Below are 14238 nucleotides of genomic sequence, written 5' to 3'. Positions count from 1 at the left end.
CTTAAGACTTCTGCTATTCAGGGAGGTAACTGTACTTTTTACTCCTATCTCCCTTTTATCTCTCACTTCTATGTTTTTTCAGACCTGGATCAATTCCTATGTCCTCTTTAGACTGTTTTGTGTTACTTATCATGGACTTCTCCCTTTGGGGTCTCTACCATTGGTTGTTCCTACCCTGGGACCTGTTTTCTTCCATGGACCTCTATACTTCTACCCTTACTGGATGGGGCCATCAGTGCCTCAAATTAGTATATTCTTCCCTGGATATAGATGCTCACAGGTTATTTCTTATTTTTTCACCTCAGATTTGTCATTTGTATCACTCTCGCTTCCCAGTTTCACCAGCTTTTGGATGAAATCCTCCAGGAATGCATGTGGACAACTTCCCACATTTTTGTCACTCATTATCTTCATCATCTGGATGTTTTGTGTCCTGCAGGATTTCAGCTTATTCCAGTCAGCATTCTTCAATCAACCCACTGTCTTTGAGATGGGTAAATATGTCTCCTTATTAATTTTCTCTCCTGTCACTCAGAATCCCACCAGTGGCTGGTGTTGCCTCACAGAGTATGTTTGTTTCCCAAAACCAACATATACCCAGGGGAGCGGAAAATGCTCAGACCATCTGCCCTGGCTCTACCAGTGTCCACTGCATTCCATAAGACTATTTGTGGTGGACAAATTTACTCAACTGTCCAATTCAGGCTGTAACAATTCCATACTTTATCATTGAAAAAATTGGCACCAGGGAACTGACTGCCCACCCTCACACAACTAATGTGCCCTTTTCCTGCAGCCAGAGGCTGCCCAATAGAGTTGAGGTCAGTACACACTTTAACCATACTACACATATTGACTTGCTGACCACTTATGTGTAGGTGCTCGGTTGATCATGATCACATTCTGCCCATCTCTGAACACTTCAGGCTCTTTCTCCTTTCCCTTCCTTTCATCTCGGACAAAGAGTATACACTGGTCGAGATGAGATGCAATCGCCCATGGGTCTGCTCCTATGAAGTACCTGCCATTGAGTACCACACTCCATGGGCTTTTCCTTTGGGTGCTTTTTGAAAGTTGCTTGTCTAAGTTTTAAAGTTTTGCACCTTTCTCTATACCACTTCATTGTGGGATTCTACATTTGTGTGTGCAGGTGTGAGCTATTATCTCAGAAGTTAACATTTCCTAATCTAAAAATGTATTACTGATAGTTACTCACCTCTTTAAATATTCCTACCTATCCTTCCCACTCCCTTTTTTTCTTGCCTTATCTAAGAATGAAGTTATCACGAGTGCAAGTGCATAGGGGTAGTTACTGCTCCCTTCTATTGGTGGAGGGCTATTTTCACATGATGATGCCATCATGCATCATCACAGTACACATTAAATATATGAATTTAGGTGGAAATTAGCTCAAGGATAGTGGTATGCAAATCTCATAGAGAGTCACGCAAGAGAAATAATATTTCTGTGTTAGGAGGTGAGTATCTGTTGGAAATATGTTTTTAGATTAGGAAAATATTAACAGTTGAAATAATGTTTAAACCTTTTGATTTAAAAATAATGCTTGTTAATAAAGTGTTTATTTTAGAATTATTCATTTTCATTGAAGTTATTAAAAACATTCCTATAATTGATTAAAAGTGATTTCTTTAGTATTTTGATAAGAAACTTTGTATTGTGAATTTGTGAATGTGTTTGTTTTCGATGTTTCTAGTCCCACTAACACAACTGCTGCCATGATTACGTCTGCATCAGGTGCAAGTTTTAATCTTAGTTCAGCAGAATCAAGCCTGGTGATGGGAGAAGATTATCAGAAAATAGTGCAACAAATAATGGAAATGGGCTATGAAAGAGAACAAGTTGAGCGAGCACTTCGAGCGAGCTACAATAATCCAGATAGAGCTGTAGAATATTTACTTACCGTAAGTCTTCACTTTTCGAAGAATTTGTAAAATAAACTTATATTTGACACTTTAAATAGTTGTATTTTGTTTTAATAATAAGTGTCTTGATTTTATATATTTTTTCAAATTGTCACTGAATGTCAATTTTTGTGTTACACTTTCACTTGAGTATAATTTTAAAACCTTAACAGTGCATGGTGTAAGCTTAAAACAAACATAAATTCTGTGGTGTGTCCGATAATTAGTTGAACTTTATTAATTCAGAAGGTTTAAGAATCTATATAAATAATATGCTTGCTTTTAACTGTCTGTATGTCCAGAACTTTTCTTGCAAATATCTCAATCAAAAGCTACAAATCTCATATTGTTAAAAAGGTTTTTGTCTGAGGAGTTAGGATTGCATGTTGGCTTGACAAAATTATAATGAATAATTTATGCTGGATTTTGTACTTCTTGGAAGGGTGGTGAATAAAGTAAAGACGAGGGAATGCCTAGAGAGAAAATCTCACAACTCTCACACTAAGGGAAATTCAGGATTTTTTGCCTTTTATAAATTTATGAACTTAAAACTTATATACTATTAAAATATGAATTATTAGCTATGTTTTTATGCTATATTTATTTGTATACCATGATAAGAAAGTAGTTTAATTAAAATATGAATGTAACTCACTAAAACCACGTGGCATGCACGGAAAAAGATGCCCATAGTTAGAGGGTTAACTAGTTACATCTACACAAGCTTCTTTATCAGATCATGTAAATTTTTTTTCAAATAGACCAGGATTCATCTATCTAACATGTAATGCCTACAAGAAAGCATAGCTTAAATGCTGTGAGTGAAACTAATAGAGTAAGGAAAATTCAAGCAAGGGTATAAAAACTAGTTGAGGATAGTAATTCCACATTATTTTTGCATTAGTGTTTGAGCAAACTTCATATTAAATTCACATAAGCAATAAAGTAATCATGATACCTTGAATCTTAGCTAGTGATTGGAAAAGGACTGAACTATTATAAATGTTTCAGAATTATCACCCCATTACTTACTTCTATACCACATTTTGTTTTTGCTACATACTGTATATTAACTGTTACATCTTTCATGTAGACTAAGAAAGTTCTCTGGTGGGATGGTGGTGAGCTTACTGACTTACAGTGCTAAAATTTGGAGTTTGTTCCCTGCAGTGTACATAGCAGATAGCTCAACGTGGCTTAGCTTTAGAATAAACAACTAAACAAAGAAAACCAGACAACACTTTATTCAAATCTGGGAGACTTACCTCTAAAATACTGAATGCCTTTTCTTGTTGTTTGAACTCATACTGTCTTCAAAACATGACTCAAAATTTCCTTTATGTATTTGCATAAGCCATTTACCCATAATACTCCACTCTTCCACCTATCACCTGACTTATTACATATGCATCAGAGGATCTTACATAAGCATTGCTTTTCTTTCCAAAACGTGTTTCTTAAATTGTAGAATGCAGAAGAAATACTTTATTAAAGATTCTGACTTTCTGTGTATAATACTTTTACATTTCTTAAATGCTTGCCTAATTTCATAAAAATACGTATTGTAAATTCAGAATTATAGTAAACATTAAATCCCCAAAACAGCATCAGTCCAGTGAAACTTTATTCCAACAGTCTTCCACAGGCTAGCAGGGAAATCCCATCACTACATTGTGTGAGCTTATAGATGATTAATGCCAAGTCATTTTGGGTTGGCCCTGATGAATATCATGGTTTTTGGATGACATTAGGTTGTACAACACTTTCTTCTTATATTCCATCTTTGTATGAGGATAAGGATTTCCCAGTAAACCCTAGCCCTTATGAAGCTTTTGTTGGACTTATTTTCTTGTTTTCCCAGGTATGTAACATTTTATGTCTTGAGCCCATTTTAGTTACACCTGAGTGATCTAATGTGCTGCTTTAAGATACAGTTTGGAAACCTTTATTTCTTTCCCTTTCACCTAACATTTAGGTTGCTGCTAATGATTTTTTAAGTAGAAGTCCTTTTCAGTATTATTTATTGCCACATATTTTTCATTCTGTTGGCCTTTTAATGGGATCTTCTTCTATTCATTTGTTGATTTTAACTTTAAATCTTCAACTCACGTTGTTTTTTTTTATGGGTGTGGATGTCTTTCAACCTGTCTTAACATCAGTATTCTTTCTTTCAGGCCATGATTATGCTAATTTTGAGACTTTGCTCATCTGCTCAATTGTTAGCTGTAAGCTATAACTGTTTTTCTGATTTTTTTTTAAGGAGTAAGGTTTAGATTTGCATGTTTCTTTGGCACTGGCTCAGAGGACCATTTTTCAGGAGATTCGCTCTTACCTGACCTCTTTCTTGCAACATTTTCTTTCTTCCTGGCCTTTGGGTTCAACAGGTGCTTCCACTTTCATCAGTCTTTTCATTTTTGAGTGTTCCAATTTCTTTCCACTTCCGAATGATCCACTTTGTTTTCATTGTTTGGATCTCGAAGTGTCACATCTTCTGTTCATCAGGGTTATTGAAATCATAATTTTGGTTTCCCTGGATTTTATTCTTGTCTGTTTGTAATACCCAAAAAAACATTGCAGACTGATATTAGATATTTTGTGCTTCAATCATTATCTCAACATTTTTGCATTCAAGAAGGAATCAAATGTGAATTTTACAATTATCTTTGTCAAGATTGATGAATATTGTAAGTGGTTGTCAAAGATGCATATTTACATATTCTGATCCACATGTTTTTGTATACTGGGGAGTAGTTTTTCAGTTTAAAGCTCTATCTTTTGGACTGGCTTTGGCTCCCTTAGTCTTTACATGTGTAGCCAAATTCTTGCTGGTCTTCTAGATGACTAACAGTTGATTTTCATCATTACATGGGCAGTTAGATTATGCTAGCTCACTGGTTTCATCACTCAGTTACTCACATTTGTTTGACCACTCAGTTGGTTTCTTCTTTGGATTGGATTGTTCTGGAGACCAAATCTTGGTTCCTACCCAATATCTCCTACATCTTGGGTTTTGGATCAACTCTGATCAAGCACTATTCACTTTGGGCTTTAAAATTCCTTAAATCTCAGCTGCACCTACCTCTCCCTGTTTCTCCCTTTATCAAAGATGTCCTCTCTGTTGTGTGAAATTCCATGAGTGTGAGGCAATTCCCATGGGTTGTGCTCAAATATGAAACTTTCATTAAGATCTTTCCTTGCAATGACACCTAGTATCCAACCTATTGTCTCAGGGAGTTCTTCTATTTCTGACTGCTTCAAGTACTTTTGAGTGTGGCTAAAATCATGGATTTACCATTATCAGTGTCCCATTTTTTTTCTTTTCCTCCAGAATTGTGTCTGTTCACCAATGCTTTTCTCCAAGTCTGGAAGGAATTTAGTCTTTTGGGTCTTTTGTTTCCTCAGTTTGTTGGAATTTTGAGCAGTTAATCATGCATTTCTGGAATTTCTGGCTTTGGTACAACACTGTTGTGCTCTAGTGCAAACAGAGAATTTTACTCTAGTAGTATATATCAGCGAGCAGAGTGGAATACATTTGCAAAGACTTTATTTTTGTTGTGGATTCATTTACAATGTATCATTCTTTGAGCTTGTTATGTAACCAGGGTTATGAACATTCTGGTTGATACTCTTTCATGAGTACGTTGATGTCTTTTGATAGTGGACCTATCACCTTTTAGAATTCAATTAATTGTTGGTTTGGTTTGGATGACTCAACATTGATGAGTTTGCAATAGAAGTCATCTTGGATCCCACTTCTGTTCTGGATCCCTCTGCTTTAACTGTAGATGCCTTGAACTATTCTTAGGAAATTCTCCATAGCTACTCTAATTTTCATCTTCTTCCTCGGGTTTTGGCTGAGATCAGCAGATTCCATTAGTGGGTTCTTTTTTTGTCCCACACTGGTCTGCTCAACCTTTTTTTTTCCATTATTCAGTTGTCTCTCTCAGATGGATTCTCATTGATTGCTAGTATGGATGTCTTTTCCACCAACCTGGAATTTCCATCTTTCACCACAATGTTTTTCATTTATGGCTTCACAGATGGCTGTTATGCAGTTCTTTGTTGAGATGCTGGATTCTCTTCATGGGTAGCCAGTTATCACATTCTTGCTGACATTTCTTCCCAACAGTTTACCAATCTTGTTATTCTGTCTTTTGCTGACTCCCTCCATAGTTTGCCCCTTTTTCATGTTTTTATTTCATGACAAAAGACTTGTCAGCTTCTGTTATTGCCAAGCTATAGAGCTACCCTTTTAGCTGTTTTCTACTTCTTGTTCAATATTTTTGCTTACTGTACCCTAGAGTGCCTCAACTTTGTCAACAATAGAAGTTGGGTCTGGTCTTAACCCTCTCCAGGCATGTCATGGGTCAAAGGCCATGTCATCATGTTTGTCTCGCATTCAAAATTTTATTGAACTACTATTTCATGAATTTATGTCAGTAAGGTTGGTATCAAACTGTAGATTATAATTCAAATTTTAGTATTATACATTATTTAATTTTTTAATTTAAAATTAAATATTAAAAACCAGTTAAACATCAATTTTTGTGTATCACGTGGTGTGTTGAATGCAGCACTAGTTCAAAATAGATGCTTGTGGTGTCAGAATACTAAGTCTGTAGTTTTGTATGAATTAAGTACTCAAATTACCGATATTGATAAGCTAGAATATAAAATAAAAACCTCATATATTTTCTATTTGCTGAGATATCACTCATGTACTGAATCAAACACAGTGGTCCTGCTCACCTATTTCCATTTTTTTGGAAATGGTACATTATATATACTTACTTCAATATATGACATGTGAATAACCAATCGAAAGCTCAAAATGTCCCCCTAATGGCTTTCTCAGCCATTTTCATGTGTTAGAATGCAATCTCATTCTTTTGAACCAAAATTTCAAGAAGGTAGGTTGTGTCTTTAGTCTACTTGAAATTTCATATTTTTTTAGACCCAAATACAGCTTAGTTAATAAGCTTGATAAATTATAGTAGAATTCTGTGGTATTGATATAGTAATTTATGATTTTTTGGTTATTCAACTGTATATATAAAACCTTAAAAAAATTATTTTGTTTCACATCTTCCATGTGCAAAATTTTAAAAGGCTTAGCAACCTATGTGAAGCAGCAACTGAAGCATCTATCAAAAGCTCCCTATTTTCGAGTGTATGGATCTGTGCTCATTTTAATTTTCACCAGAAAAAAATCTTAAATACAGCCGTTCCTTCTGTACAAAGTTTATGTATTACTATAGATTCATCCTGTTGTTCCTTAACCCCTGTGTTTGTCTTAGGCAAACCAAGTATTGTTATATCTGCCAAAACCCTTGGTCACCACTCTCAGGGTGTCTGATATTGAAATACTTTTGAATATATTGGGAGATCTGTATATATATATATATGTTTATATGTAAAAAAAAAAAAGAACAGTCAAGACTTTTGCAAGTCAAATATACCTCTGTGTTAGTCCTAAACACAAATTCCTCACCCTCCCTTTAGGAGTTTTATGAGAGGAGGTTGCTCTTTGGAAATGGACTAAGGGTGCCATTTAGTGGCTGATGATGCCTCAGCAGGTACCTTTCCCATCTCTACATGCATATTTTTGCATGGCATTGGAAATTTCACTCACTGTTTCTTCTCCAACCAGGATGGGAATCATTTATGTTTTTATTTTCTGCCTTGATATTCCCATTGCACTGTCCATTTTTGGGGTGTCCTTGGGTCTTTTTCATTTCTCTCTGGGTGCACACTAATTTGGCTGGTTTGTAACTCCTTGGCCATTTTAGATATTGATAAAGAGGGGCTACTGTCTCTCGAGTGTGTTGTTTAATAATATGTTTTTGGGCTGTTCCACCGAAAACCTTTCATTAAAAGAGCGAGATATATAATTACTTCTTAAGTTCACCATCTGCTTCCCATTGTCGGCTCTACCAGTGTTATACACTAGTGCCACTCACAAAACCTACCCTTGTGCCAGTATCAACAAGGGCATCATGGGTGAAGAATTACCCTGATGAGAGAAGAATGCTTTCTTTCTGAGTGTTTTATAGGTCCTGTTTTATTTTGTTTTTCTGTAAGGCTAGTGTTCTCCACTCTCTCTTCCTTGACTCCAATTCTGAAAGTTTGCTTTGTGTTCTGGATTCTACTGTGACTCTACTTGGCTACAATTTTTTTGTAGTCTAGATGCCTTATCTTTCTACCCTGTAGTTGTGCCTTATTGTTTTTTACCTCTCTTACAGTGAACTTAAAATTTTTCGAATTAAAATATATTTCAAACAGGTTCTTACTTATTGAATACCTTCCTTCTCACCTTCCCACAATCAATTTTACATTATAAGTGCAGGTTTGAAATAAATTTTTGGCAGGAAAAGGAGAACTTATGTAAGGTCCACTGAGATACACTGACATATGTGCAATAAGTCATATGATATGTGGTAAAGTGGAGTATTTTGGGTAAGTGATGTACACAATACACAACGGACATTCTGAAATCTTGATCTACATGTTTGTTGACAGCATGATTTAAAACTCAACATGGAAAGGCAGTCATACAACAGTTATACTTGATAACTGTCTTATCTTCTAAAGTTCCTGACCCATATACATGGTTTATTATACAGCTCTAGTTTAAAACACTAATTTCTATATATCCACAGTTTGGAATAGTAATATTTGTTGTTCAGTTTTGTTCACTTTAATTCTGAAAAACAATAAGTTTTTTTTTTGAGTATTTGTTATTTAATTTCTCTACTATTAGGGTATCCCTTCTCACCAGGAATCTTCACAGCCTTCAACTGAAGAAAGAGAAGCAACTGCTCCAGCGCGTAACCCATCTTCCAACACTAGTACTAATGTTTCAGCAACAGAAAGTGAAGGTTGGTGTTTCAGTTATGTAGTTATTTCATGAAATAAAATGTTGTATAACTTAAATGTATAACAGAAGTCATATTTTCATGTTTTGTAGTTTACCACAGACTCCTGTGATGCTAATCATATGTTGACTCTTTAAATGATTTATAATTTGTTATATAAGTTATATGTATTCAAGGGAAAATGTGGTGTTATCCTCATGATTTGAAACAGTATTGTGTACATAGTATTCTTCAATGAAACTTATTGTTTAATTGCATAAAGTTTTAAAGGAGAAATATAAGTGACTTTATACTTGTTTGGTTAATTTCCAAAACTTAGTGTTATTCCAGGAAAAAAAACTGGTTTCTGGTGAGCATTAATAACAATACCAATGATATCTTCATTTTTTTATTTTCAGAGTGAATGATGATAAGTAAATGTAAAAAATGTCATTAGAATGTAATTGTGCACATAGTAATGGAATTTATCAACCAATAATTCACGTGTTTGTTGGAGCGCTTACATATTAATTTAGACAAATGAAGATATGTTTGTGATATGTAGAAACAACTTTTTTCTCTCCTGATTTTACATATATTAATGTAATATAAAAATGTTCTGCACTTTTGGGCCATGAATATGTTATAAGAGTGTTGGTCAGGTCCCACTATTCAGTCAGACAAGACTAACTCAAGATTTGGTGGTTGCTGTTGACTAGCCACCTTTCCTCTATTTTATTGGTTCAGATAACACTTTTGTAGCATTACATGAAACTCTGAAACAAATAATCAATTAAACAAGTTATAATTTTGATATATTATTAATATATAATAGTTATATGACTTTTGCTAACTTTTTAAGAATATTCATCATTTTGATGTGGTTTTATTTTTGTGATTTTTTTAACAAATGTTTTGTCATAATAAGTTACATAGACTGGTAAAGTTATTTGTAAAACACTTTTTTTTACTGAAAATAAAGTATAACTTGCAGAGTATAGTAGCCTTCCTTTTAGATCCATAAAAACTAGAAATTAAGTTATACTAAAACACACAAAATAGATATAGTGAAGTGAATAGAACTAAAATTATGTAACTGAATGTGTGTGGAATATTTGGTGAATGTACAAATAACTGAAGCTTAAAAGATGGGCTTATGTTAAAGTTTTTTAAGAATATAGTGAACACTGTTTGCACTTTACAGTTTATTAAACCAATGTCTTAATAACTGAGATTATATTTTCAGTATGCTTTTTTCTTCTTTTTTTTTTGCTTAATGCTAACTAAAAGATAACATTAATAATAAATGAACTTTTTTGTTTTTAAATTTATTTTTTCCATCATTGCTTTTATGCAGTCTAGTGTTCTAGTTAAATAGGTTGTACTACACAGCATCTGTTTTATTTTTCATTTTGTTTTGTTTGTTACACTAGAAGATCCTCTAGCTTTTCTGAGGTCTCAGCCCCAATTCCAACAGATGCGGCAGGTCATTCAGCAGAATCCCCAGCTATTAAATGCAGTCCTTCAGCAGATTGGACAGAGTAATCCTCAGCTTCTTCAGGTGATATCACAAAACCAGGAAGCCTTTGTTAGAATGCTGAATGAACCTGCAACAGGTTCAAGTGGAGGTGGGAATGCTGGAAACACTGGTAGTCAGGCTGCAGGCCAGGGCACTGGCAGTAGTGGGATCCCTGCTGCCTTTGAAGGTGGGGTCACTGCCCAGGTTACTCCTCAAGATAAGGAAGCCATTGAGCGTGTAAGTAGATATAGAAGAGAAAAATTATAGTTAATGACTGAATTGAAATTCCTCTGGGATATACCAAAAAACATTGTAATGATTTTTATGAATTGTTTGGGCAGAGCATTCATTTGGTTTATACTTAAAATTGCAGCAGCAGAACTAATTTATATATGTGTGTGTGATGCCATAACTCCGAAAGGAAAAACCTAAGAACCTGAAATTTTGCAAACATACTAAGTGGACCCTGAAGGTGTGCAACTGGGTTATTATTAAATATCCACATGCATGCATGTGTGCATTTTTTTATGGGACAAGCTAGAGAAAAACCACATAGAAAAGAAGTGTGATTGCCATAGCTCCAAGAGCAAAGAACCTAGAAACCTGAAATTTTGCACCCATACTAAGTAGACCCTGAGGGTGTGCACCTGGGTACTATTTATCCACATGTTTGTGCACATGCACGTGTGTACCTTTTTTAATGATGCAAGCTAGTGAAAAAACACATAGAAAAAAAGTAATTCTTTATATAACAATGGCTTTTATGTCATGTTGCTTAGCAAGAGAAGTATATAGGTTATAATTTATCTGCTAAAATGGGTTCAGAATAAACACACTGACATAGTCATCTAGAATATATCAGCGTAATAACCTGAGCGAAGTCGGATACTTACGCTAGTTTATAATAAAATAACATAACACTAATTTTAACATAGCTTGTATAGTTTTAGAGGATACTTAATTATAATCAGTTTCAGAAATAAATTGGAATGTTTTATTTGGTTTGATTATGCCTGTCATTAATTTTTCTAATGTGGTTAGAACCAGGCAGTAATTTCTCAAAAAGTATATTCTTGTAATTATTAACTGCATAATTATTTTATAAAATATATAAAGATTAGTTTAATTTCGTCACACAGATACACGGAATACTTGTAGTTTTTACAGGTTTGATTGTTAAATTATAGCAAACTAATTACATTCCTAGGAAAACTTGTTTTTTTTTTTTGGATCTATAAAAAAAATTTCAGATTTTTTGAAGTAATAGTAAAAAATATACTGATGTCTTAAGAAAGTACAATTTAAGGAATATTTTTTTATGAAACTTTATTTTAATTTCTTCTTGAGAAACAAATATTTGTTGCTAAGATTTGTTCAAGTCCAACTTTTATAGTAAAGCTTTATTTTGTAAGTTGTTTGATTTGATTATTTTTCTTGTATTTATTCACAGCTCAAAGCTCTAGGATTTCCTGAGTATCTGGTCATTCAAGCTTATTTTGCTTGTGACAAGAATGAAAATCTAGCAGCAAATTTCCTTCTGTCTCAAAATTTTGACGATTGACAGCAACTGTATTGTCAGATTTCACCTGTTTTAGAAAACTTTATGGAGTTTGCAACATCACTAAGACAACCTTAGGAAAAACCTGGCAAAAACCTAACAGGCATGCTTGCAACCTCATGATATCATTCACTTTAACTCAAGAAAAAAAAAAACATACTGCTCTAGTGGGCAATAGAAAAACTGGTCTGTTTTTGTTGTACCCTTTTGAAGTTATTCTTCTAAAGTTGTACACTTGTTGAATTGCATCTTCAAAAAAAAATAGACATAAAACAAAGAGATATTATGTTTTTAATTTACAAGTGCTATTAATGTAATTGGGAGGGATGTAGAATTGTTTCTTTGATCTTTTAGAACATTAGCAGTTACATCATACAAATTAGAGACAAAAGTATAATATAATGTATCAGTACAATCACTGTTTGTTTTACTAATATTAATTGTTAATAGAATTCTGAAAGATTTATGCATTTGCTTAGTTTTTCCTGATAAGCTTTTAAATCAAGGTCTCTTCCTAGTTAGAAAGCAAATTTTCCAAATTTCTAAGAATGTACTATAATATTTGGAATGTTTGATTGTGCTTTATTTTGTTTGTCTGCTAATCATCTACAGAAAATTAAGCTTAAAATAAACTAAACAAGTGTATTTGAATTTCATCTGTTTTTGCAATATGTTCAAAAACTATCTGTGTTCAGTAACAAAATAAACATAGATAAAAATATTTTCTGTATTGTGTCCATTTTTATTTGTAAAACACGTATCTCACATTTTTGTGTTACTCTTGTAAGCTTTAGTACATGTTTTGCAATTTATAAAATTTAAGCTTCTCAAACCTTTGTTTTCGGTAGAATCATTATAATTTTCCAATTGAACTTTTGCTCTCTTGTACTGAGTGCTTAAAACTGGAGAGTTTACTAATTAATAACAAAGAGTCTAAACTGAACCAGAAAATTGAAGTTAGATATTCCTCATTTTAATCAGGTACACTCCTTAAATTTTTTCTCTGTTTTAGCATGTTGTATTCACAGCAATAAAATCGTATCATTTTATTGATTGTGGTGGTAGAATTTTGTATAAATATGTTTTCTGGATATACACCGTCTAACAATATAACTAGAAGAAATACCTTGGCCTGTTCAGTGTAGATCTTATTTGCCTGATTGGATTTTACTTGCATTACCTAAAGCAAAAACAATAAATATTCAAAATAATTAGAGTTGAAACTTCTCTTTGGATACTTTAAGAACTGATTTGAAATTTTCATGTAAAAAAGGAGGAAGATATTGAAAAATAAGAGGTTTTTTTCTCTCACACTTCATATTTTTAATATTATATAATTTCTACATACTTAAAATGTGAGTATTATATAAACAAACACAGATTGGTACTGGTCAAACAAGAAAACATTACTTGATGAAATTGTACACTTCAATATTTTAAGGATGGCAAACAATTTTTATAGAACAAGAGAGAAGGCTTTTTCAAAAGCAGATTCTACTTTTCAAGAGCTTCGAGATATACAGTCAAATTTTTTCGACTGATTAGGAACAAAGGAAAGATTTTTCTGCTACAGCTACTGAGAAAAAGATGCAGTCTGTCAGAATGACCTTAAGTTGATCTGTAAAATTATATTATGCAATCTGAGGTACTCGTCCTTTTGTCCGGGTTATGAACTTAAGAAAATGTGAGGATTGATGCTGTGATAGATGACACAAAAATCTTAACTTCACACAATTTATTCATAATATAACATTACAGTATTCGTCATTAACTCATCCAAAGTTTTGTATAAGCTTTAACACCTCACTATGTACATACTTAAAACATGGTATACATTGTGTGATGGTCAGGGTGACTTTGTAGGAGGAGGTAGCAGCCAAAGTAGTGGCAGTATGGGTGCTTTCTGTTACCTGCTTTCAACACCTGAAGTTGTAAGACCCCGGGTCAAAGTAGGAAGAGGGTATAACTCAAGAAACAGCTCTTTTATATCAGTGTTACGGTGAGTGTTGGAGTAGGAACTTCAGCTGAGTATATGTATTATTGCAATAGTAGTGTCATTTTTTTTTATTATATTCCTCCATAGAGAGTACAAGTGCACTCTGAGATACATGACATTTATATGCCTTTCCCCTTGACTTTATTTTGTGTTATAGAAAATTTAATAATATTTTTTGTGTAAGGATGTGGTGCCATCTATAAATGAAATTAACATTGATTTATGTCAAAAATAACAAATGCTCAATAATGAGGGGGTTCTTAACCATCATTAACATGCCCCTTGTTCCATCCCACAAAGATTGGTTGAGATTAGCTTGGCGACCTAGTAGTTAGATAATCGACATAGAAACACACAGATTTTTTGTACTTTATATATATATATATAAA

General features: G+C 33.5%; 1 protein-coding gene across 3 annotated transcripts in view; it reads left to right on the top strand.

Moving 5' to 3' along the window:
- The window catches only part of LOC106466728 (UV excision repair protein RAD23 homolog B-like), a 44605-nt gene extending 32031 nt beyond the window's left edge, over positions 1-12574 (top strand). For 2 of the 3 annotated variants that reach the window (XM_022394815.1, XM_013927030.2), the window contains 4 exons: positions 1715-1922; positions 8683-8800; positions 10210-10532; positions 11746-12574. In XM_022394815.1, the coding sequence (XP_022250523.1) occupies positions 1715-1922; positions 8683-8800; positions 10210-10532; positions 11746-11856 (760 nt within the window). In that variant the 3' untranslated portion in view covers positions 11857-12574. The remainder of the gene's footprint in view (positions 1-1714; positions 1923-8682; positions 8801-10209; positions 10533-11745) is intronic. The other variant, XM_022394814.1, reaches the window with a different exon arrangement.
- The last annotated feature ends 1664 nt before the right edge of the window (positions 12575-14238 follow it).

The sequence above is a fragment of the Limulus polyphemus genome, unplaced genomic scaffold, assembly GCF_000517525.1.
Source record: "Limulus polyphemus unplaced genomic scaffold, Limulus_polyphemus-2.1.2 Scaffold2363, whole genome shotgun sequence".
Taxonomy (NCBI): Eukaryota; Metazoa; Arthropoda; class Merostomata; order Xiphosura; family Limulidae; genus Limulus; species Limulus polyphemus.
This window is presented reverse-complemented; position numbering and strand designations above follow the sequence as displayed.